Consider the following 22,978-nt stretch of genomic DNA (forward strand, 5'->3'; position numbering starts at 1 on the left):
CTGCCGTCTTCTGGCCTCCTGCCCATGTTAGAGGGAAAGGTCGACTGCAGAGAGATGTGATAGTCAGCCTCAGGCTGGGCTCGGGCTCCCAGTGCCATCCCCACTCGCTCCCACCCTAGATGCTCCTATGTCCACCACCTTCCGTGACTTCTGAGGTGTCCACAGTGTGCCAGGTGCCTTCCCATCATCCCCCCCACCCCTACGGCCCCCACAGAACAGAGCCGGACACTGGATACAAACTGCAGTTTATTAAGGCTCCAGAGTGAGAATTGGCACTTGATTCTGGGCAGGGGCAGGGGTGTCAGTGGAACCCAAAGGAGCTGGGCCCTAACAAGTTAGAGGGACTGCCCCCATTCCCCCTACCCCCCAATAAATAAAGTCTCAGCTCCATCTCAGGGTGCTGGCACAGGGCAAGAAGCCCTCACTGAGGAGGACCCAGGGCTGCTGCCTCCTTCATCATCTTTCTCTCCACACTGGACCTGGCCACAGGTCAGTGCCCAACAGGGCCTCGTGGTGCTGGTGCTCTGACAGGGCCGGGGTGAGACGTGAGACCTGTCCCCACTGGAGGACTCTGGGGTGGGGCGCTGGCCTCCCCCGCGGCCAATCATGGTCCGAGGCTGCCCAGGGCAGGCTCAGATGGGGCCTGCATTGGGGACACTGTGCGCATCCCAGGTCGGGGCCCAGCCCGGGCCACAGCTAGATATGCAGCTCCGTGTCATCGGGTGGCTCCAGGCCGGACTCTGCACTCAGTGCTGAGGCTGAGGGGCCCTGGGCCACCCCAAATGGTGAGACAACAGGTGAGCGAGCAGCCAGAGGAGACAGTGAGGGTGAGAAGCTGGGGGACATGGCAGCTGAGGACAGGGAACCTTCATGGCTGATGGGGGAGCGGTGAGAGGCTGGTGGGAAGATGGCCCGGGTTGTGGCCGTGCTGGCTGGCTTGGGGGGCACAGACTTGGCTCCTGGGTGGGCCACGGCAGTGATGAGGGGTGGTGGGTCAATACGGGGAGCCGGGGGACATGGCCGAGCCTCATCCTTGAGCCGGGCGATCTCTGTGAAGACGCTGGCCAGCGGCTGGAACTGAGGGCACCAGCTCAGCAGGTAGTCCCAGTTATAGCTGCCACGGAGCTCCTCCTCACCAGCCACAATGGCCGTCAGTGCTCCTGCCACACATGGCTTGCCATCTGCTGGAAAGCCATAGTCCCCAGTGGGTGCAGGGCTTAGGCCACAGCCCCCCAAGAAGGCTGTGGCAGCGGCTGGGGGGCCCTCTTCTCGGTACAAAGTGGCCCCTGCACCTGGCAGCAGCAGCCCTGCCTTGCGGCCCTTATACCAGGTGTCGGGGGCAGGTGGCTCGCAGGATGTGTCACTCAGTCCATCTGCATCCTGCTGGATGCCGGAGTCAGGGCCACGGGCAGCCAGAGAGGAAGCCACACTGGCCACACGGGGGAACTCGTTGATCATGCGGATCTCGTCATCCTCTGCAGCCTCCGCTGAGCCTCGGCCGCTTGAGTGTGAAGGGTCCAGGGAGCCACCACGGGGGTAGGGTCCTCCAGCTCCTGGCCCACCATAGCTGGGGAGAGTCTGGTGATACAGGTGCTCTGAAGGCGGTGGGCTGGGTGGCTCTCGGCCCAGTTTCTGTAGAGAACCACTGGCCAGGGGTGCTGCCTGTGACATCGGCCCAGGTGCCGCCTCAGCCTTGCGGCTCCGGGCCCGCACCAGCCCTAGGACCAGGGCTGCCAGTGCGAGCACCACCACGACTCCCAGGGAGGCCGCCACAGCCCCCACCAATAGCAGGTTGAGGTCAGGTGCCAGGCCCAGCGCAGTGTGGGTGATGTCCACAGTTACGGGCACCGTGGCACTCCGGGAACCAGGCAGAGGCCCCCGTGCTACCACCTCCAGCCTCAGCTCCCGTGGTGCCTCACGTCGGGTCCGGCCCCCACCCCCAGAGGTGCCTGTTCCGCTGCCTGGTGCCCGGCTGTCCACCCGCAGGTACAGGGCACCTGTAGTCTGGTTGATACCAAAATAGGGGGAAGAGGTGGCAAGGGAATAGAGCACCAGGCCATCAGCACCTCCATCCTCGTCTGTGGCCTGCACGTGACCCAGGCTGTGGCCACGCCGGGCACCCTCTGGCACTTGGAAGTGGAAAGCTGGAGCCAAGAATACCGGGTCATACTCATCCTCACCAGTCACCAGCACTGACACAGTGACTGAGGCTGACAAATTCCCAGCGTCGGTAGCACCCACCAGCAACTGGAAGCTTCCTGTGTGCTCATAGTCAAAGGCCACTCGTGCCCGCAGCTCCCCTGTTGAGCTGTTCAGCGCAAATGCCTCACGGCCCTCAGGCCCTGGCCCAGCCTCCAGCAGGTTGTAGCGGAGCCTTCCGAAAGCCCCAGCATCCCCATCGATCGCGTGCAGAGTAGTCACGAGAGTGCCTGGAGGCTGGTTCTCTGCCAGGCTGGTGCTGAGCAAGCTCAGAGGGAAGGCCGGCCTGTGGTCATTCACATCCTGGACCTCGATGGTCACTGGTGCCAGAGCAAAGTGTGCCCCGGCAGGGTCGGCAGCCCGCACGACAAGCTGATGTCGAGCTTGGGTCTCACAGTCCAAGGGGTGGGCCAGTCGCAAGTCACCTGAGCTCTCATCCAGCTGAAAGAGCCCAAAAGGGTCGCCTGAATTGAGGGTGAAACGCACAAGGCCATGCGGGCCTGGGTCAGCGTCGGAGGCCTCCACGTGCAGCAGCTCGGCTCCAACAGGTGTGTCCTCGGGTACTGCCACACGGTAGGATGCTCGGGTGAAGACAGGTGGGTTATCATTGACATCCAGCACAGTGACGGTGACCGGCACAGCCGAGCTTCGAGGTGGCTGTCCCCGGTCAGCTGCAGCCACAGTTAGATTGTACTGGGTTAGGCTTTCGAAGTCTAGAGGCTCAAGCAACACCAGGCAGCCCAGGGCCCGGGGGCCTAATCCATCACCCTCCCCAGCCTCAGCCAGCCGGGGTTCCAGCTGGAAGACTCGGCCCCGGTTGCCACTGACGATGCTGTAGTCCACGGTGGCGTGGGTGCGGCTTCCGTCGGCATCTGTGGCCTCCAGGGTGAGCAGGGTGGAACCAGGGGGCAGATCTTCAGTTACTGCCACACGGTAGTGTGGCAACGTGAAGCTCGGGGCATGGTCGTTCTGGTCCTGCAGCTGCACGTGCACTGTGGTGCGTGCTGCCCGAGCCGGCGTCCCATGATCTCGTGCTTCCAGCACCACGTCCACCACTCCTGGCCCTTCATGGCCCAAGGCCATTGTCCCCACTGTTGTGAACAAGGTCCCTGAGACGAGAAGGGAATGAAGAGAAATATGCCATCAGCAGAGGCTGTGGGTGAGCAGAGTGACCCTTCGGGGACTGGGAAATGGCCTCGGAAGTCAGACTCCAGGGAGTGGCCTGTGTGCTAGGAGAGTACGGAGTGGCCTCCAGGATTCAGAGAATGGCTTCTAGGCATGCAGTCAGGACAGTGCTTAAAATAGAGACAAAGGGCGGAAAATGTCCTCCCTGGGTCAGAGATCTAGGAGTTAAGAGTTCAGGCAAGAAATTCCAGGAATGAGGTCAAAACATGGCCCAGCACAGTCAAGGATAAGGGGGTAGATCCCAGGAAGGACGCACCGTTGTTGGGGTCAACACTGAAGCCCTCAGCAGGGGAAGCCAGGTGGTAGGAGACGTGACCATTGGCACCTGAGTCCCGGTCAGTGGCAGAGACGGAGAGAATGGCACTGCCTGGGGGTGTGTGCTCAAGCAGCATCACCTGAGGTGTGAGGACAAGGGTTTATGGCCAAGCATCCCAGCTGCCCACTCAGCCTATGTTCTGGAGCTTGGTCTCATGAGCTCCGCTTGGCATCTGTCCCAGCTTGGAGCCCATCTACCCCTTAGAATTTGTATTGTGCACTTTCCCCCATTTGTGGGCACTGGATGAAGAACCTGGACACAGTTCCCAGGACTTATAAGGCTGGTCTTATATCCCCAAAGATCCGTCCCCAAGTCAGTCCCGACATCCAGCCCACCTCAGATCCTTCTAGCCTTGTCACTCCCCTCCGTTGTGAACAACCCTGGGCCCAGAGGTGGGGGCATCAGTACCTGGTAGAGGGTCTGTGAGAAGGCGGGTGCATTGTCATTGACATCCTCCACGAGCACCGTGAGGTTGGCACGGCCCTCGTGAGGCCCGTCATGTGCCAGGAGCTGCAGGTGGTAGCGGTCACGCTGCTCGAAATCCAAGGGGCCCGTGAGGGAGAGGCGGCCACCATAGCGGCCTACACTGAAGGGATCCTGGGGCCCAGAAGGGCTCAGCACATACCACAGTACTGGTCCTGAGTCCACATCATTCCCTGTTACCTGTGCAATCTCTGAGCCCAATAGTGCATCTGCAAAACATGGGACAAGTGTGTTTGGCATGGTCCCAGAGGCCCCTGGAGCCCCAGAGTGGGGAAAAGTGCTTCCCTACCACCCTTTGTACCTCTCACTTTACCCAGTCCTCACCTTCCGACACTCGGAGCTCCCAGGGCTGGGGGATGGTGGGGCGATTGTCATTGGTGTCGATGACCATCACCGTCAGGGTAGCTGAGCCTACCAGGGCTGGGCTTCCTCTGTCTGTGGCCATCAGCACCAGCCTGAACACAGAGCACAATCGGGGTGGGACCTGGGGATAAGGGAGAACCTTGTGCAGAGATAGGAGGGCTCAGGACAGGCTGGGGGGTGGGGAACTCAGGACGTGGCCTAGGGATTGAAGGGGATTCCATGCGGGGCTCGAAACTGGATGGACCTGGGATGGAGTCTCAGGGTCTACAGACCCAAGCCTCACCGTGTTTCAGCCCAGATCTCACGGTCCAGGATAGCTGTGGTAGTGATAGTGCCTGTCGCTGAGTCTACATGGAACAATCCCCGGGCTGGCTGGGATGCGGCCAGGCTGTAGGAGATCTGTCCACTGGGGCCTTGATCCAGGTCATCTGCTTCGACCTGGTGAAAGTAGGAGGCTGCTGGCACTGGGCTGGCCACAGACAAAGTCTGCCCAGCCCTGCCCCCCATCTTCCCGTCACACCCCACACCTGCAGCAGGGGTCCCTCCAAGGGCCTAGACTCAGGCAAGAAGGCCACGTAGTGGGGCCGCAGGAAGCGGGGAGCATTGTCATTGGCATCTTGCAGGGTTAGGGTCAGCACGGAGAAGGCAAAGGCTCCTCCACTCTCCGCCTGCAGTACCAGTCGCAGCCGTGGGCTTGCCTCAAAGTCCAGCCCCTCTGCTGAGCGAACTGTGACGGCTCCTGGAGGGAGGTGGAATGTACATCACTGACAGACCTCTTGCTTGCCCTAGAGCCTCCGTGTCTGAGGTCCGCTACCTCAGAGGGCAGCCTCTCCCCAACCAGAGTCTCCTCGGGCCCAAACAGGAGCCCCGCCAGGAGCCTGTCCCCTCACAGAGCCCCCTGCTCCTGCCCCTTACCTGTACTAGGCTGGATGGAGAATGTCCCTTTCTCATTCCCACTGAGAATGCTGTATGTGATGGGTCCACTTGAGCCCCCTGTATGGATAGCCTTGGGGGAGACAATGGGAGTCCCTGCAGAGGGGATGATATTGGTTGAAATGTGAGCACTAGACTGAGGGAGTCTGGGGACTATTTTTAGTTAGTAACCCCAACCCATCCAGGGATACAAAGCTGGGAGACATGGTTGGGCACCCACCTGGGGGTGCATTCTCACGGAGCATGGCTTCGCTACTAGCCCGGGGAAAGCGGGGTCCACGCTCAGACTCCCCCTGCAGCCCAACAATGACCACACCAGTGGCAGAGCGAGCTGGACGGCCAAGGTCGGTTGCCACGATGAAGAGGACACGATCCTGGGGACCCAGGGTTACAGGGGAGCGGGCCACACGGATTTCACCGGTGTAAGAGTCCACAGTGGTGCCAGGAGGTGGTGTGCCTGCCAGCCGGTATAGGATGGAGGCATTGGCACCAGCGTCACGGTCTTCAGCTCGCAGAGTGGCCAGAGCCAGGGTTGGGGTGCTGAGGCTAGGGCCTGGGCGGGGCAGGCGCAGCCTCAGGGGACTGGTGGGGAAGGTGGGCGCGTGGTCATTGACATCGCGCACCATGATGGTGATAGGCACTGTGGTGCTTAGGGGTCCAGCAGCTGCACCATCCACTGCATTCACGGTAAAGGCATAACTGGGACACTGCTCTCTGTCCAGGGCTGTGGCTGTGCGCAATTCCCCAGAGCTGGGCTCCAGCAGGAAGGCTCCTGCTGCACCTGCACCCAGGTAGTAGGTCACGTGGCCATTGGGCCCAGCATCAGGATCATGAGCCTGTAGCTGCAGCAGCAGGGTCCCTGCAGGTGCATCCTCAGGCACCTCCACAGAGTAGGCAGGCACAGGGAAGGCGGGGGCATGGTCATTAGCATCCAGCACTGTCACTGTCACAAGCAGAGTAGCACTGAGAGCTGGCTGGCCTCCGTCCCGGGCTTCTATCTGCAGCTGGAATGCTGGCTCCACCTCCCGGTCTAGTGGCCTCATGGTGCCAAACTCCCCAGAAGCTAGGTCCAGGACAAAGGCTTCTGATGGGTCCCCATCTGCAGAGAAGGGCATGCACACATAAACATACATGTGTCAGCCCATGGGAGTGGGGGTGATTTACAGGCAACCTGGCAAAGAAAGAGAAAGAGAGAGGGAGAGAGAAAAGAGGGAAAGTGGGATAAAGGCAGAGAAACAAAGAGAAACACAGAAGGTAAAGAAAGATACTGCAAAGTAGCTTTTCTAAGAGTGTGGTCTGAGGACTCCAGGGATTCCCCTGAGACCCTTTTGGGGAGTACATAAGATCAAAACTATTTTCATAGTAATACTAAGACATTATATGACTTTTTCATTCTCATCAACTCATAAATGCAGAGTGGGGTCCAGATGCTACCTGACATGTGATGACATCATGACTTGGATGGTTAATGGAATATGTGTGCTTGTGTAGTCTTGTGTTTCCCGGAATATTCTAGGTAGAAAGTTTAGAGCATAAATATGTGTTGTTTTCAGAGATTCACTCAGTTTTTGCTGGCTTGTGTTCAGTTATACCTGCTATAATCTTTGTAACCTCATTACTGTCCAACAAATTGTTAGTTGAAATCCTAAAATTTCCTTGGGCCTATGCAGAAATACGGCAAGTGGTATACTTCATTGGCTTGTTTTGCAATGATAGTTTAAAATTTTCTCATCTTTAATATAAATATTGTAAATACTGATATAATTTGTTTATTATATATTTATATATTTATTAAATTATTATTTCACATTTTATTATATCAATAAATGCTGATATCATATAAGCCAAAGTTCTTTACAGTTCTCAAAAATTAAGAATGTTAAGGGTTCCTGAGACGAAAAAGTTTGAGAACAACTGCTCTACAGGGAGAGACAATCAAGAAAGAAAAAGAAAGAAAAGAAACAAAAAGATAAAAAGAGACAAAGAGGAGATCAAGAACTGGAGGGGAACAAAAATAGATGCTTGGAGACACAGAAACATAAAGAGAAGGAAAAGGAGACCGGGCACATTGGGTCTGACACAGGCCAACAAGGAGTACCCCTGGGCAAGTGGGTGCGGGAAGGTTCTCACCCAGGATGCGGTACTGCAGCTGCCCGTTGGCTCCCACATCCGGGTCAGAGGCCCGCAGCGTGGTAAGGGTCTGTGGGTCCTGGCCCTCAGGCACCTCCAGGGAGAGATGGGCACTACCAAAGGCTGGGGCGTGGTCATTCTCATCCTCCACAGCCACTCGCACTGTGACATGGGTCAACAGCGGAGGCGAGCCTCCATCCCGGGCATACACTATCGGGAAGCAAAATCAGTGAGATCTAGCCTGCTCTCATCCCATGGAGGAATCCACACCACATAGTGTTCACATGTGTTCACCAGATGCATACAAAAATCAGAATATGTCCCTCTCTCCACACCCCACAAGCACACAGGCACACATACGTATATGTGGTGGTGTGACAGAAAAGGCACTAAATGAGGTAACAAAAGATCTGAGTTCAAGTCCCAGCTCTGCCACTTCCAAGCTGTGTTAGCCTAAGCAAGTTACTTAATCTCTCTGGTACTCAATATCCACATGCTACTCTGTTAAATGGCTGCAGAGGGAATCCTAGAGGGCATAGCTGTGACATTACGCATTTGAGAGTTAGTGTGATCACACTGGTGACAGCCTAGATGGCAGTTCAACTTGGACTCTGCCAAACTCTTGACTCCCCAAAAGGATTAAAAATATAATAGAAACTGTGCTGTAAGAGGTGGAAGCTTATAAAATGTACTTTGGGGGTCCTGCCCATGTAACACTGCTGTTTACAACACCTCAGGCTTTGGGCATCCTGTCAACGTATACCTGTCAGATTGATCTCCTGCTGCTCCTCCCGATCCAGGGCCCGAAGAGTTGTAAGAACTCCAGTGTCTGGGTCCAGGGAGAAGCTTTCGCCAGAGATGCCTCCATAAGTCACTTGCCCATTGGCCCCTGAGGAGGGGCAGCGTGGGGGAAGATCAGAGGGTGAATATACCCTTTCTTGACCCAGTCCATCCCTCTTTCAACTCATCCCCCCAGGCCTTACCCAGGTCTGGGTCGGTTGCCCGCAGAGTGAGCAGAGATGTGCCAGGCGGGCTGTTCTCACGCAAGAGGACGCTGTACTCCTGCTGTTGGAAAGCGGGTGCCTCGTCGTTGACGTCGGCGACACTGACAGTCAGGAGCTGCGTGGCTGAGCGCGGCGGGGAGCCATGGTCGGAGGCCACCACAGTCAGCACGAACTCAGCTCGCTGTTCACGGTCCAGGGACCGCACCACGGACAGCGCTCCTAGTTGAGCGGTAGGGCGGGTTGGAAGGAAACCTCAACACTCGCCCCACGTCAGCACCCTCCTCGTCCCCACCCCCACCCCCGGCCCAACTCACCGGTACTGGGGTGTAGCCGGAAGTAGCCGTCCCCGCCAGCTGCCAGGCGATATGACACGCGTGCAGCCTCGCCCAGGTCCGGGTCCCGGGCTACCACGTGCAGCGCTGCGGGCCCCGGCGGGTGATCCTCCGAGAGGCGCACACGTGAGGGCGACGCAAAGACCGGGGCGTTGTCATTCTCATCCGTGACAAAGACGCGCGCGGAAACGCGTGCTGCGCGGCGGCGGCTGGCATTGGCAGGCCGGTCGGTGGCTTCCACGAGCAGCAGCAGAGCGGGAGTGGTCTCCCGGTCCAGGCCTCTCGGGGCGCTGAGCGCCCCGGTGCGTGAGTCCAGGCGAAGCGCGGGCATGGGCGGCTCCTGGCGCAGCAGACGGTAGCGCACGTCGCTGTTGGGGCCCGGGCCGTCGGCGTCCGACGCCCGGAAAGTGTACAGCGCTGCGCCCGGCTCTGGGTTCTCCGGAAGCGCCAGAGCCAGCGGGTCACGCGCGAAGGCCGGCGCATGCTCGTTCTCGTCCTGCACGCGTACCTGCACTCGCAGCAGCCGCGCGCCCGCGCCTCCCGGCCCTTCGGCGCGCACTGTGAGCGCGCGCCACGCCGGGCCCGCCTCGAAGTCCAGGGGCCGCGCCAGGTACAAGCGCCCAGACGCCGCGTCCAGCGCGAAAGTGCCCTCCGGGTCGGCGCCGCCCACCAGTGTGTAGGTGAGTGCGCCCACCCCCGCCGGCTCTGGCGGCGCCACCGAGCCCAACAGAGAGCCGGGCTGGAGCCCCTCGGCTGCTGTCACGGTCAGCACGACAGGCACAGGTGCGGCCGGGTCTGGGTCTGAGGGTTCCGGCGGAGGCTCAGCCGAGCGAGCTGAGGGAAGCACCTGTTGTGAACCCAGGAGGGAGTACGGAATCAGGCGGACCCATGTAAACGGGAATCTGGGCTGGCCTGCTGAGTAGCAGGAAGGGCGGTCAGAGTGGCCTGACTAGAGGAGAGGGTGCAAGGACTTAGGAAGATGCTCTCTTGGAGGGGGGTGCCCACACTGGTGACCAAGGAGACGTGGACAGATTGGAGGAAGGGCAGCCATACCTGCACCAGCAGCTGGAGGCTGGAGCTCCGAGGGGGGCTCCCTTGGTCGTGAGCGCTTAGCGTCAGCACATAGTGAGGCCGCTCTGCTCGGATCAGGGGTGCTGCAGTGAGCAGCTCCCCTGAGTGAGGGTGCAGAGAGAAGAGCTCTGAGCCAGGACCTGGGGACAGGCAGAGGAAGGGTGAGGCCTCGGGTTCCAGAGCTGGGCATGTCATGAGGGCCTGCCATCACCCACCAACTCCCTTCTCTCCAGCCCCCATACCAGTTAGCATGTACAGGATTGTTCCATTCTCCCCCTCATCCGGATCCCTGGCCTGCAGAGTTGTCACCAGTGTTCCTGGAGGCACACCATCTGGTACCTGTGGGAACACAGCTCATCTACAGTTGTCTCCTTCCTGTTCTTGAGACAACTCAGGATGGAGTTCCCATCACCTATGTGCAGGCAGAGCCCCTTTTTTGCTCTCAAACCTGTTCCAAGACGCTGTCTCTCTTACTTACACCTACAGCTCTAAGCAGAGACCCACATACCCTCTTACTTCTTCAGGGCAGAGTCCTGCAGCTTCACATACCTGTACAGGGAGGCCCCCACCAGCAGCCCCTGAAGCCTGCAGGAAGGTGGGGCTGTTGTCATTGAGGTCGAGCACTGCAATGTGTACGGTGCCTGTGACACTGCGGGGTGGGCTCCCCCCATCCTGCACCTGCACCAGGAGCTGGTAGCTGCTCTGCCGCTCACGGTCCAGAGTTTGGAGTGTGGTAACCTCTCCTGGGAGTGCAGGACAGATAGAGATCATGTATGGGGTAGCTAGGGATGCAGAGCCTGAGGTCCGTGAGAGGCCGGGGTTTGGGGAGTGTGGAAGGGAATGCCCGGGTAAAACTCCAGCTCAGTCCTGGTCCTCATGGCCAGGCTCTGGGGAGCGTGTCTGGGTGTTCACCAGTCTGAGGATGAGGCTATGGGGTCTCAGATTTTGGGTCCCAGTGCTCACCAGTCTGGGGGTGGATGCGGAAGGCCTTGCTGTCTTCTGACAGCTGTCGCAGGCTGTAGGTCAGACGTCCATTGGGTCCTGAGTCTCGGTCAGTGGCAAAGACCCGGCCCACACTGGTCCCTGGGGGCTGGTTCTCAGCCACAGCCAGGAAGGTGGGCTCCTCAGACAAGCGGGGACTGTGGTCATTCTGGTTGAGGATGCTGACCCTCACGGTGGCTGTGGCTGTCTGCTGCCCCAACTCAGCTTTGGACCCAGACACTGCCATTACTTTCAGTGTGTATAACTCCTGGGCCTCACGGTCCAGTGCTGCTCGCACCCATAGCCACCCACTCTGTGGTTCCAGGCCAAAGGGGCTACTTGGCCCATCTGCTGCAAGGCGGTAGGTGACAGGGCCCCCATCTGGTGCTCGAGCCTGCACTTGCAGGACTTGAGTTCCAGGGGTGGTGCCTGAGGGCAGGTCCACACGGTAGGTTGGGCTGTCGAAGTGGGGAGCCAGCCCACGGGTCCCCAAGTCCTGTACCACCACCCGCAGTCGAAAGTGGCTGGTGCGGGGTGGGGAGCCGCCATCCCGGGCTTCCAGCTCCAGTTCATGGGCTGGCCCCCCTGGAGGCCCCAGAGGTCCCATAAGCAGTATGTGGCCTGTGGTGGGGTCCACAGTGAAGGCCCCACCACCCCCAGCAAGCAGGGTAAAGGTGACTCGACTGTTAACGCCTGAGTCGGGGTCCAGAGCCCGCAGTGTATAGATGGGGGTCCCTGGGGCAGTGCTTGGTGGCAGCAACACCGTGTCTTCAGGTGCAGGGAAGGCAGGGGAGTTGTCATTCACATCATCCAGCAGCACACGCACCCGAGCTACAGCGAAAGCCGGGGGCACTCCACTGCCTGCCCGTACCTCCAGCTCTAGCACTGGTCCCAGCAGCTCCCGGTCCAGAGCTCGAAGCGTTTGTAACAGCCCTGTGGCCCCATCTAGGGAGAAGAGTCCTCGGGGATCCCCACCTGATAGGGTGAGGGTCACAGGCCCCAGGTGACCTAGGGAAGAGGAAAGAAGGGTCAGAAAAGAGATGGGGGGCACCTATTGAGTTGGGGCCCAGACTCTGATCCCCAAAAGAGCTAGGCAGTGCCCACACCTGGGCTTTCAAAGTATTAGGGGGAGGGGCAGGTGTTGGCAGAGAAGCCGGGTGGCACCAGGGTGATATTCATGTACCTGGGGATGAAGCAGAGTGCCTGTACCATGCCCAAGGAGGTGGCGGGGATTGGAACCAGAGTGTTTTGTATTGGTGCTATCAGTGGTGTGATACTCGAGGGTTATGTTGGGGTGTCTGGGTATGGCACCGAATGGATATAATGATAAGTGATACCTGATGGATTGTGTGCTTGGACTACGCCCACACTGGTGCCTGGTGGCACATCCTCTGGCACAGAAAAGACATACTGTAGTTGCTCAAATACTGGTGGTATGGGAGTTCCAGGCACAATGCTGATGTTGACTCGGGCACTGGGCTCTGCCTGCAGGCCACCTCCATCCTGAGCCCCGATCTCCAGCTGCACCACGGAATTGGCCCGTCTGGCCAAGGGCCAGGCTACCGTCAACAGCCCTGAGAGGAGGGACAGAAGTGGAGATGTATAGGGAAACAGAATAGAGCTGGAAAGGTTGGGGGGTGGGGTGCAGGCAGTACTTCATTTAGGCAGATGGGGAGGCAAGCCCTGGGAATGTGAAGATCCTCACCTGAGTGCTGATCCAAGGCAAATAGTGGGGGGCTATTGCCAGCCAGGATGTGGTAGGAGAGTCGCCCATGGGGTCCCTGGTCAGGGTCATGGGCACGCACCCTCAGCACAGCTGTGCCTGGTGTACTGTGGGCGCTCAGACTGGCAGCATACTCCCGTGGATAAAACTGAGGTGGGTTGTCATTCTCGTCTGACACAAACACCTTCACATACACCATAGACTTGAGGCCTCCCTGGTGAGACATGCAGCCATTAAGTCAGGTGGCCCTTGATTGGCCCTGGTGAATGCCCTACCCCAATCTGCCCATAGACTGTCCACTCACCCCATCCACAGCTGTCACAGTGAAGTCGAAGCTTGAGGGCCCCTGATCGCGGTCCAGGGTCCGGGTCGTGCACACGTCGCCACTGTGGGCATCGATGCGGAATGGGGGAGACCCCGAGGCCCCAAGTCCGGCACCCAAGGAATAGGAGAGGAGGCCAAATGGGCCACTGTCTGCATCTGTGGCTGTCACCTGGGGAGAGGCTGGGGTGAGTAATGCCCCATCTTTTTGGCCAGAAAAACCATAACTAAGTGGCAATTGGAAGGAGAAGGCCCTGGGCCAGTTGGTGCCCAGAGTCTTTGGATGGTGGACACACAGAAGGGACTAGTAGGACACGGGCCAAAATCCAAACCCAGCTCAGACCTCACCACTTGCGTTAGGTTCCTGTGAGACTCTGATCACAACATTTTTGTCAACTGGTCAATATAGAACTTTGTTTTATGTGTGTTTCTGTTTAAAGGCACCTTATTTAATATATATTGTTGGTTCATTAACACTGAATTCATGGCCAATGGCACAACTCATAACTAAATGAAACTTATCTAACACATGTATTTTCTCCATAAGGCACAGCACAGCTTTCTTGTGTTTAGGAAAACAGACATCACTTCAGCACTACAGTTGGGGACCATTTTATACAGCAAAATCACCAAACAAAAAGCACAAAAATGCAAAAAACGTGGCATTAAATAGACCACGAAAAGGACCCTTGTTTACCATGTAAGAGCTGTAACATGAAGGCAGAGCATTGCCTTGTTCGACCTCAGCCGGGAATGTGCTTGTTGAGAGACTTGAATTTTCCATCCTTCTGCACATGTCCGGGAATGACTGTGAAAGCTCCATGAGTATTGATTCAAGGGTTACAAATATATTTTAGAGAGTTGGCGAATTCACAAATACAGAATCTGCAAATGATGAGGACCAAGTGTACTTAAAAGGGGAGTGCTAAGGGCTGTGATAGCAAATTCCAGGTGGGTCACAGGGAGTTAATAACCATCACCGAGTCTCATAATCACTCCAGTCAGAGAACTGGCTGACCCACAGAGTTATTGAGACTGATGTTACAGGCCTGCTCTTTACTGAGTTTGGTTATAAAGTGGGATCTGATGGATACTCAGCTCTGGTAACTGGAGTGATCAGGATCTGCACTGTGAATTTATGGGGTGTGGCTCATGCGCCTTTAGCACCCCTTCATCTCTCAAGCCAACCTCACTGGAAATGAGAAAGGGAGAACTGCAGGTCTATAGGAGAATACCGAGGTCATTACGTTCCAGGGGCTCCCCAAAACTAAGAAATAGGGGAAGGTTTTCCTGGTGACTTCTCAGGCATCTCCCAGACTGGCTCAGGAAGAGTTTATGACTGGACACCAATGTCAGGAGCCTCTGAACATTTCAGAGCCAGATCAGCAGGAGACAACATTCCGAAAGCTTCTGAGCCTAGGACAGGGCCAGGCACAGAGTAGGTACTCTATGTATATTTGTTCATTGAGTAAACAGACATTCGGATTGCCCTGCCTTACAACAAAAGCTTCTTTCAAACTAAGTTTTATAAATTGGGTGCACATTAGGCCCTCAATAGTGGGTTAGCTGGTGCAGACTGCTGTAGCTTGTGACAAAGTACTCTTTGTGGCTACACGGGCCTCAGGGTCATGATATGCTGCAAAAGGAAGCTGGAGAGTTCTCCTTTCTTGGCCAGAAAATGTTGCTCAGAGAGAAGCCTAGCCAAGGACTTCTGATTGTTGCCCAGGCCTTTGACAGAAGTGATTTGTGCCATTGTTTACCCTCCTGAGAGACACTAAGACCTTGCCGTGCTGAATCCTGGAAACAGCTCCTGCCCCAACTCTTTACTGTGGCCGTGGGCCTGGATATCCCAGGAGACAAACTTGCCCCTGGATCAGTCTGGCGGGCTGCGGCACAGCTGCCGCACCATCTCCAGAAGCTGTTAAAGACCTCTGCCCTCTGACTCGCTGCAGGAAGAAAGCAATAAATAGTGGTCAAGAGAAGTTGTCAGGAAGTGACCCCAAAAGGCGCAGGGGCCGTTGACTGGAAATGACCAAGGCAGAAGTGAATTTTCTGGCCTGTGCAGCCCCTGCTCGGAGGTCCTAGTGCAAATGCAGTCTCCATTTTCAGCAGACTCTCAGCCTTGCTTCATAGTCCAACCTTGGTCAGCTCCCGCTTCCAGCTCTGCCTGAAAGCTGTAACTAACCTCATCTCTCTCCTCTTGTCCCCACCCCACCCCTAGCTCTCATCAAATGCACTAGTGCAAGGAGAAAATAAAGACCCTCATCTGTGAACTCTCTAAAATTCCTAGCAGACCACAAACTTACTTCATCTGCCCCACGCTGACATCCTTCCCAGGTGTCGCTCCTGCTTTGACACTTTGATACTGTGCTCTCCTGCTTCTCCTCCCACTGCTTCCCCACCCCCAGCCTTCCTCCACCTCTCCTTACTCTGTATGTTATACACTGTTGTTCTCTGGAATCTTTCCTTGGCCTCTTCTCATTCTACACACTCTGAGGGCCTTCTCTTCCACTGCTGTGGCTTTGACCATCATCTGTACTTTGACCCAGACCACTACTCTGTGCTCCAAACTTGTACATCCAGATGCCTGCTCAACATCTCCACTTGGACGTCCCACAAGCACCTTAAATCCAACCTGTCCTAAACTAAACTCATGATAATTCCAACCCCTCTCTAATGATTCCTCCATCCACGCAGTTGCTCGAGCCAGAAATCTGTTCTTCCCTTTTCCTCTCTTGGCATATCAGTCAAGCAGGGACTAAGTAAATCCTCATTATCCCTCCTATTTGTCTGTTCCTCTCCATCGCCATTATCACTTTCCTGACTTGGGCCTGAGTCGTCTCTCCCCTGGACTACTGTAGCTCCCTTCTCATAGGTGTCTGACCCTCCAATCTGTCCTCCATACCAGGACCTCTCAACCTTGGCATGACTGACATTTTGGATCAGATAATTCTTTGTTGTGGTGCTGTCATATGCATTATAGGATGTTGACAGCATCTCTATCCACTAGATACCAATAGATCCCACCAGTTGTGACAACCAAAAATGTCTCTAAACATTGCCAAATATCCCCTCCAGAGGGCAAAATCACCAGCCGTTGTGAACCACTGCTCTACACTAACTAATAAAAGCATCTTTTGAGAAAACAAATATCATATTATTCCTCTACCCAAATATCTTCAGTGTCCCCTAAAGAAAAATGCTCAAACTCCTTGGCTTGGCTTGACTCCTCACTGTCTGGCCTCCTGCAGTCTCATCTCCCACCTTAAATTCCAGAGATACTGAGCCACTTGTAGGCCCTTGAACGAGTCAGACAAGTCAAGCTCTTCCACTTCTCTCTGCGTGTCACCTCTGCTTCAACCCTTCCCTTATCTCGTCCCCTCATCAGCTCCTGCTCATCTTTTAAGTCTCAGCTCAAAGGTCCTTTCTTTTGAGAAAACATTCCAACTGCCTATCTGTACCTCATGAATATCCCCATATATAAGTTTTTATTATTGGAATAAAACTGTTTCTCTGCATATGAATCTCACCTCTAGACTATAAACTCCATGAATTAGGTAGGGGTTACTCAGTCATTACTGTATTCTGTGTCCCTAATACAATGACAGGCACATGGCAGATAGTTGATAAATGAATATTGAATAAATCAAATATTAAGACTTCTTGTAACAGTTATGAACACCCAACGGTCATTTTTACCCCTGCTTCCCTATGATTACTACTAGTAAAAACTCCAGGAAACCACCTGGAGAGATGCCCTCTTGCTTCAGGCACTAGTGAGGAGGGAAGACGTTTGGAAGCCACAGCCCATTGGTCCTGGGCCAAGAGGGAGAGTAAACACATGGGAGAGTGGGTGGGAGCTGGACAGCAGTAGGCAAGCAAGTACCCAGAGTCTGGCCAGACAGGAGGTCAGCCAGGCCTAGGCACTGGCCTGAAAGTCTAGGCCAACAGGCAGCTCCTAGAAGATGCTCAGCGATCTGGTGGACTTCTGAGACATAAAGACTTCAAGCACGAATCTCCTAAGAGACCACCGTGCCTCCAGTCTCCTCTTCTGCATCCAAATTCCATGGGGCAGCCAAAGCAATCTTTCCAAAAGACATATCAGATTTGCCTAGAGCCTCTCAATGGCTCCCTATGATTTTTAAAATAAAGTCAAAGCTTGTCATCTGTTCCCTGTCTACTCGCTTGTCTCATCTCCCCATAACTCTTTTTCATCAGCACAGTCGAGGCCAACTTGAACAACGCAGTTCCGTGAACACATCATGATGTTCTGTAGCTCTTTCTGTGGCCTTGGAGTCCCTGTCCTCATACCCCATGTTATTCACTTGGCAAAGTCTCATTGCTTCTGCAAAGGTCTGCCTTTAGGCTTCCATAGCACCTCATGTGCAGCCTGATGCATTACTAGTTACTGGTGTGTCTCCTTGCCTAGACTGGGACTGGCCTGGGAATAAGACTGTTTCTTTGTTCTCAGGGCCCAGCAGAGTGCCAAGCTTACAGTGGGTAAGTTAATTTTTGAATGTATCACTTACCATTGATCTAATCTCTCTTTCACTAAAGCTAAAGCAAGTTAGCTTCCCCCCCAAAAAAAAAATACAAAAATGGGACTTCCCTGGCGGTCCCAGTAGTTAAGACTGTGCGCTTCCATGAAGGGAGCACGGGTTTGATCCCTGGTTGGGAACTAAGATCCCATATGCTGTGTGGCATGGCCAAAAAACAAACAAAAAAACAATCTGTAGTGAGGAGGGAGGGATGAATAGGTAGAGAACAGAGGATTTTTAGGGCAGTGAAACTACTCTCTATAATACTATAGTGTATGTCATTATATATGTCCATTATACATATACTTTATACTTTTGTCCAAACCCATAGAATGTACAACACCAAGAGTGAACTCTAATGTAAACTATGGACTTGGGTGACAATGATGTGTCAATGTAGGTTCATCTGTTGTAACAAATGTACCACTCTGGTGTGGGATGTTGATAATGCGTGAGGCTATGAGTGGGGGCATGGGGTATATGAGAAATCTGTACCCTCCACTCAATATTGCTATGAATCTAAAACTGCCCCCAAAACATAAAGTCCTGAAAAAAAACCAAAACCGAATCTGATCATGCCTTTTCTGCCTCAAAGAAGTTCAGTGACCTCTTTTGCCTTCCAAGTAAAGTCCTAACCCCTCATGGCTTGGTGTCCAAGGACTTCTGCAGTTTGGCCTCAGCCTGCCTCTCCAGTTTCATGCTCCACCCATCTCCTCCAAGCCTGACTTGCAGGAAGTCTGTGGCTCCCACAGCCTGTCCAGGGCTCCTGCCTTTTCCTCTGAGAGGTCTTCCTGCTCTGGACATTGGGATCTCACTCGATACTTCTTGTTGTCTCTCATCCTCGTGCCTGAGCCCAAGTGTCCCATCAAGGCTCAGTTCCAAGGGCAGGGATGGGGGTGTATTCCAGGACACCTCAGCACTAGACTAGGGTTGGAGGGCTCTGTAAATGCTGGCATCTCCCTTGGGGAACAGGAGGCACATGGGTGTGCAGAATCTCCGTCTCTGCCCTGCAGAACAACTTTGAAACTTTAAAGAGTCCTCTCTTACTTCCTGCCACCACAGGACACATTTTCTCTATATCCAATCTTAATTCTCTCAACTGCCAAGATTACCTGGCCCAGCTCTTGCACCCTGCTTTCTTATCTTCTCATTAATCCTCACCCTCTGCACAGACTGTGGAGCTCACCAAGTAGGACCGAGCCCTCTGGCATATGTCACCATCAACAGATGGCACCTGCAAGGCTTGGTTCCTGCTCTGAGGTCCACTGTGACCCTCTGATCCACTCCTGCCCACAGAATCATCCTGCTGTGTGCGGGGGCTTACCCACCTGCAGGAAGCAGGTTCCGGGCTGGATGCCCTCAGGCAAGGAGGCATTGTAGAAAGTCCTCTGGAACTGCGGCTCATTATCATTCACATCCTGCAAGGCCACACTCACTGTGGCAGAGGAGGTGAGAGGGGGCAAGCCCCCATCCGTGGCCACCACAATTAGCTGTGGCTGTGGTTCCAACTCATAGTCCAGTGAAGCAGCTGTGGTGATGATGCCTGAAGTGGGATCGATGGAGAACCAGCGGGTGTGGGCACCTGGGGCCAGGCTATAGGTGACCTGACCGTTGGTGCCCTGGTCAGGATCCCGGGCCATCACTCGCACCACGAAGCTCCCAGGCAGCGCAACCTCAGGCAGGGGCTCGGGTCGGTAGAGCTGGCGGTCAAAGGCAGGGGCGTTGTCGTTGACATCAGTGACATGCAGCACAAAGGCAGCCTCGGCTCGCAGCGGGGGTGAGCCTGAGTCTGTGGCAGTAACTCGCAAGTTATAGGCATCCCTTTCCTCTCGATCCAGCTGCCGAGCCACGCACACCAGGTAGATGACGCTGTCCTGGGTGCTGAGCGCAAAGTGGCCCTCTCCACCCTCCAGGGACACATTGACATGGGCAAAGTCACCATCATCTGGGTCTGACACAGAGATTCGAGCAACAAGCTGGCCAGGGGGGGCAGCCTCAGACACTCGGGGGGAGCCATCCGCACTCAGGAAGATGACAGTCATAGAGGGCTGATTGTCATTGGCATCTCGCACGTGCACGGTCACAAAGGCCGAGCCCAGCTCAGGGTGAGCCCCTCCATCCCGTGCCTGTACCACCAGTTCATGGACCCGCCGTTGCTCGAAGTCCAGTGGCCGCTCCAGCCGCAGGAGCCCCGTGTGTGCGTCGATGGAGAAGGGTCCGTCACCCTCGCTCTGCCTCCGGTTGATCTCGTAAGTTACAGCCCCATTGGCACCGGCATCGGCATCAGAGGCATACACCTGCAAGACAGGACTGCCGGGGGCCAGGCTCTCGGACACCACAGCGTGGTAGCGGCTCTGATTGAAAGCTGGGGCATGGTCATTGATGTCCAGCAATGTCACGTCCAGTAGGGCCTGGGCCCTCCGGGGTGGTGAACCACCGTCGTAGGCCTCCAGTTGCAGCATGTAGTGTGAGCGGTTCTCTCGGTCCAGCTCCCCAGTAACTACCAGCTCAGGCACTGGGGCCCCATCTGGACCGGGACGTGTCTCCAGCCGGAAGATCTCTCCAGCCCCATCACCAGACAGCGCATAGCCCTGGGTTCCTAGGCGGTCAGCGTCTCCATCACGAGCAGGCTCCAGTGGGTAGCGAGTGCCAAGAGCTGTATGCTCAGGTATCTGCAGGACAGCTCGAGCCTGTGGGAAGGCTGGAGCGTGGTCATTGATGTCAGCCACTCGCACGGTAACTTCCACGGTGGCGCCATCAGGAGTGACTGCAGTGAAGCGGTAGCGATCCCGCCGCTCGCGGTCCAAGACTCGGGCTGTACGGACCACCCCACTGTGTTCGTCAATGGCCAGGTCTGTGCCCACACCGCTGCCCTCCTGGGCGGAGATGAAGTACATGGGAGGTGCTGCCGTGCCTGCTGGAAGCCCTGCACTGATGTCCCCGATCAGTGTGCCCGCTGGCTGCTCCTCATCAATCTGCAGGTCCAAGCTCCCAGCCTGACCCCAGGCGCCTGGCACCCCCGCACCCAGAAGCAGCAGCAGCAGTGATAGCAGGGGTAGGGGCCTGGGGCTCTGCATGCCTGGGCAAGAAGGTGCAATGCCCCGCTCCTTCTGCATGGCAGGGCCAGTCCAGCTGTGGCTTGGGCTCCAGCTCCAGGCCAGGCTCCAGGCCCAGCTTGATCTCAGGCTTTGGATCAGATCCAACTTGGACCCCGACTCCAGCTCACGATTCCTGACCTGGGAGAAAATCGGAAGCAAAAAGGTCATGATGGAGGAGGAATCAACCGTCCAGGCTGAGGTCTAGGCCACACCAGGACTCAAGCATGCTCAGTCCCCCCGCAGGGCCCTTGTGCTGCCTCATACCGTCTGGGGCCCAGGAAGCTCCTCAGGACCCCCTCCAGTCTTTACCTGGCAGGTCCCATCCCACTCTGATTCCCGTCCCCCCTCCACCCCCCAGCAGATTGTTTTTTCCTATTGTTCAGACCTAAATGCCTTCAGACTCCCTTCCTTCCATCTGTAGACTTAAACATGTGGCCAATTCTTTCTCATTTTTCTTCTCATCCAGGATTAATACCTCAGTAATCATGTGCTTGGCAACCTCACCCGAATCTCAACATTGTCCTCTCTGCCAGAGCCTTCTACCAACATTTAACTATGCTGAAGTCTCTCTCTCTCTCTCTTTCTCTCTTCTCTCTCTCTCTCTATATATATTATACATATATATATATACCTTTAGCCCTACTTCCCTCTCTATTCAGCAAGAGATTGAGCACCTATTATGTGGAGGCACTGGAGACACCTCAGAATAAAGGAAACAGTCCAGGAATTGGACAAGTAATTAGAAGTGTGATAAGAGCTGTGAGGGAGAAGTGCGGGGAGCTGTGAAGGCATAGGTATAGGAGGGACTTACCACAGTCAGGGAGTCAGGGAGTGCTTCTCTGAGGAAGCGACATTCAAGTCAGGATCTACTTAATGTAGGTGTTTGCTAGACAATGGTGGGCGGAGAAGGGGGATACAGAAACGAGAGAAGAACATTCAGAAGAGGGAACTGAATGGGAGGCTTAGAGTCTGCAGTCAAGAAAGGGCTGAGGGTGTCTGGGGGCAGGTAGGGCACAACGTGTGTGAGGTGTAGAGTGCTGGGGCAGAAGGTATGAAATGGGGCAGGGGCTCGTAGGCCATACTGATGATTCTGACTTTATGCCGAGGACAAATGGAAGCCATGAAAGCATCTTAAGAGTGGGTGCTGCAATATGACTTACGTCATGTGAAGATCTCTATTGCTGCCCCTTTGTAAACAAGGATCACACAGATGGGAAGGTTATCTTAGGACAGCCCTGATAACACACTTGGGGGAGTCCAGGTGAGGGTGAACTGACGGTGAATTGGATGAGTGTTAGCAATGAAAATGGGGAGAAGCGGATAGCTCTGCGGGACGTTTCGCAGGTAGAACAGGCAGGGCTTGATGATGGCTTGAGGTAGGGGATGAGGGAGTGGGAGGAGTCAAGGATGATGGGCAGATTTCAGGCCTGAACCATTAGCTGGACAAAGGCAGCATTAACTGGCCAGAGAGAGAGAGACAGAGAAAGAAATCCAGGGAAGGGCGGTGCCTCTGTGACTAAGGGAGCCAGGGCTTCAAATGCTGCTGACGTTCAAGAAGGAGGAGGCCTAAAGCCCCATGAAGGCCTTTAAGGACTGAGTGAGAGCAGAATCCGTGGAGACGTTGCCCTCTCTGAAAGGTTTGTTCACTTCCTCCAATTTCTCACCTCTCACCCCCTCCTCCATCTACACAGAGAGTCTTCCTCTCCTGTGACACTGCTTTCACTAAGCTGCCAATCATCGCTATACTCTGCATCCAATGGACACTTTGTTATCTTCTTGCTGGATCATTCTGGAACACTGAAACACTGATCACTGGCTTCTTGAAGCCTAGCCCTCCTGGCCTCCCATGGTGACCCCCCACCTCTTGCTTCCATTGTACTTCTATGTCCACTCTAAAGTCCCCTGGGCAAGTTCTTCCTCTGCCCTTAAAAACTGGTGCTCCTCAGGACTCAGTCCAGGGCCGCATGTTTTCCCACTTACCACACTGCCTGGGTGATCTTAATCACTCCCATGCCTCCAGTTCAAATGTATCAATCATTTTATGTACCGTCTATGTGCTGATGACTTTGCAATCTCCAGCTCTGGAGAGCACTGGAGACACATGTCCATCCATACAATGGACTTCCTTACAATGTATCCCCAACCTTCACCTCAACCTGATTTTCTTACTCCATTCCCTTTCCTGTGAACAGCACCACCGCTCAGAAACTCTCCTTGCTTTCCTTGCTTTTCTTCAGTCCTGATTTCCAATTAGTCTTCAGAACCTGACCATCTTAACTAGACATGTCTCAAGTCTGCCCT

At 55.2% G+C, this 22,978-nt stretch overlaps 1 protein-coding gene across 1 annotated transcript in view; it reads right to left on the reverse strand.

Moving 5' to 3' along the window:
• Positions 1 to 233: 233 nt before the first annotated feature.
• DCHS1 (dachsous cadherin-related 1) overlaps positions 234 to 22,978 on the reverse strand; it is a 34,895-nt gene continuing 12,150 nt past the window's right edge. The window contains exons 2-21 of the mRNA XM_082476292.1: positions 18,908 to 20,815; positions 13,025 to 13,213; positions 12,703 to 12,934; positions 12,335 to 12,571; positions 10,980 to 12,005; positions 10,566 to 10,759; positions 10,259 to 10,355; positions 9,999 to 10,156; positions 8,928 to 9,792; positions 8,593 to 8,832; positions 8,373 to 8,498; positions 7,610 to 7,819; positions 5,700 to 6,578; positions 5,462 to 5,575; positions 5,074 to 5,285; positions 4,830 to 4,984; positions 4,508 to 4,638; positions 4,109 to 4,392; positions 3,641 to 3,779; positions 234 to 3,308 (exon numbers count right to left, since the gene is read on the reverse strand). Of these exons, the coding sequence (XP_082332418.1) occupies positions 697 to 3,308; positions 3,641 to 3,779; positions 4,109 to 4,392; positions 4,508 to 4,638; positions 4,830 to 4,984; positions 5,074 to 5,285; positions 5,462 to 5,575; positions 5,700 to 6,578; positions 7,610 to 7,819; positions 8,373 to 8,498; positions 8,593 to 8,832; positions 8,928 to 9,792; positions 9,999 to 10,156; positions 10,259 to 10,355; positions 10,566 to 10,759; positions 10,980 to 12,005; positions 12,335 to 12,571; positions 12,703 to 12,934; positions 13,025 to 13,213; positions 18,908 to 20,695 (9,888 nt within the window). The 5' untranslated portion in view covers positions 20,696 to 20,815 and the 3' untranslated portion in view covers positions 234 to 696. The remainder of the gene's footprint in view (positions 3,309 to 3,640; positions 3,780 to 4,108; positions 4,393 to 4,507; positions 4,639 to 4,829; positions 4,985 to 5,073; positions 5,286 to 5,461; positions 5,576 to 5,699; positions 6,579 to 7,609; positions 7,820 to 8,372; positions 8,499 to 8,592; positions 8,833 to 8,927; positions 9,793 to 9,998; positions 10,157 to 10,258; positions 10,356 to 10,565; positions 10,760 to 10,979; positions 12,006 to 12,334; positions 12,572 to 12,702; positions 12,935 to 13,024; positions 13,214 to 18,907; positions 20,816 to 22,978) is intronic.

Source organism: Balaenoptera physalus, assembly GCF_965194825.1.
Source record: "Balaenoptera physalus genome assembly, chromosome: 10".
Classification (NCBI taxonomy): domain Eukaryota; kingdom Metazoa; phylum Chordata; class Mammalia; order Artiodactyla; family Balaenopteridae; genus Balaenoptera; species Balaenoptera physalus.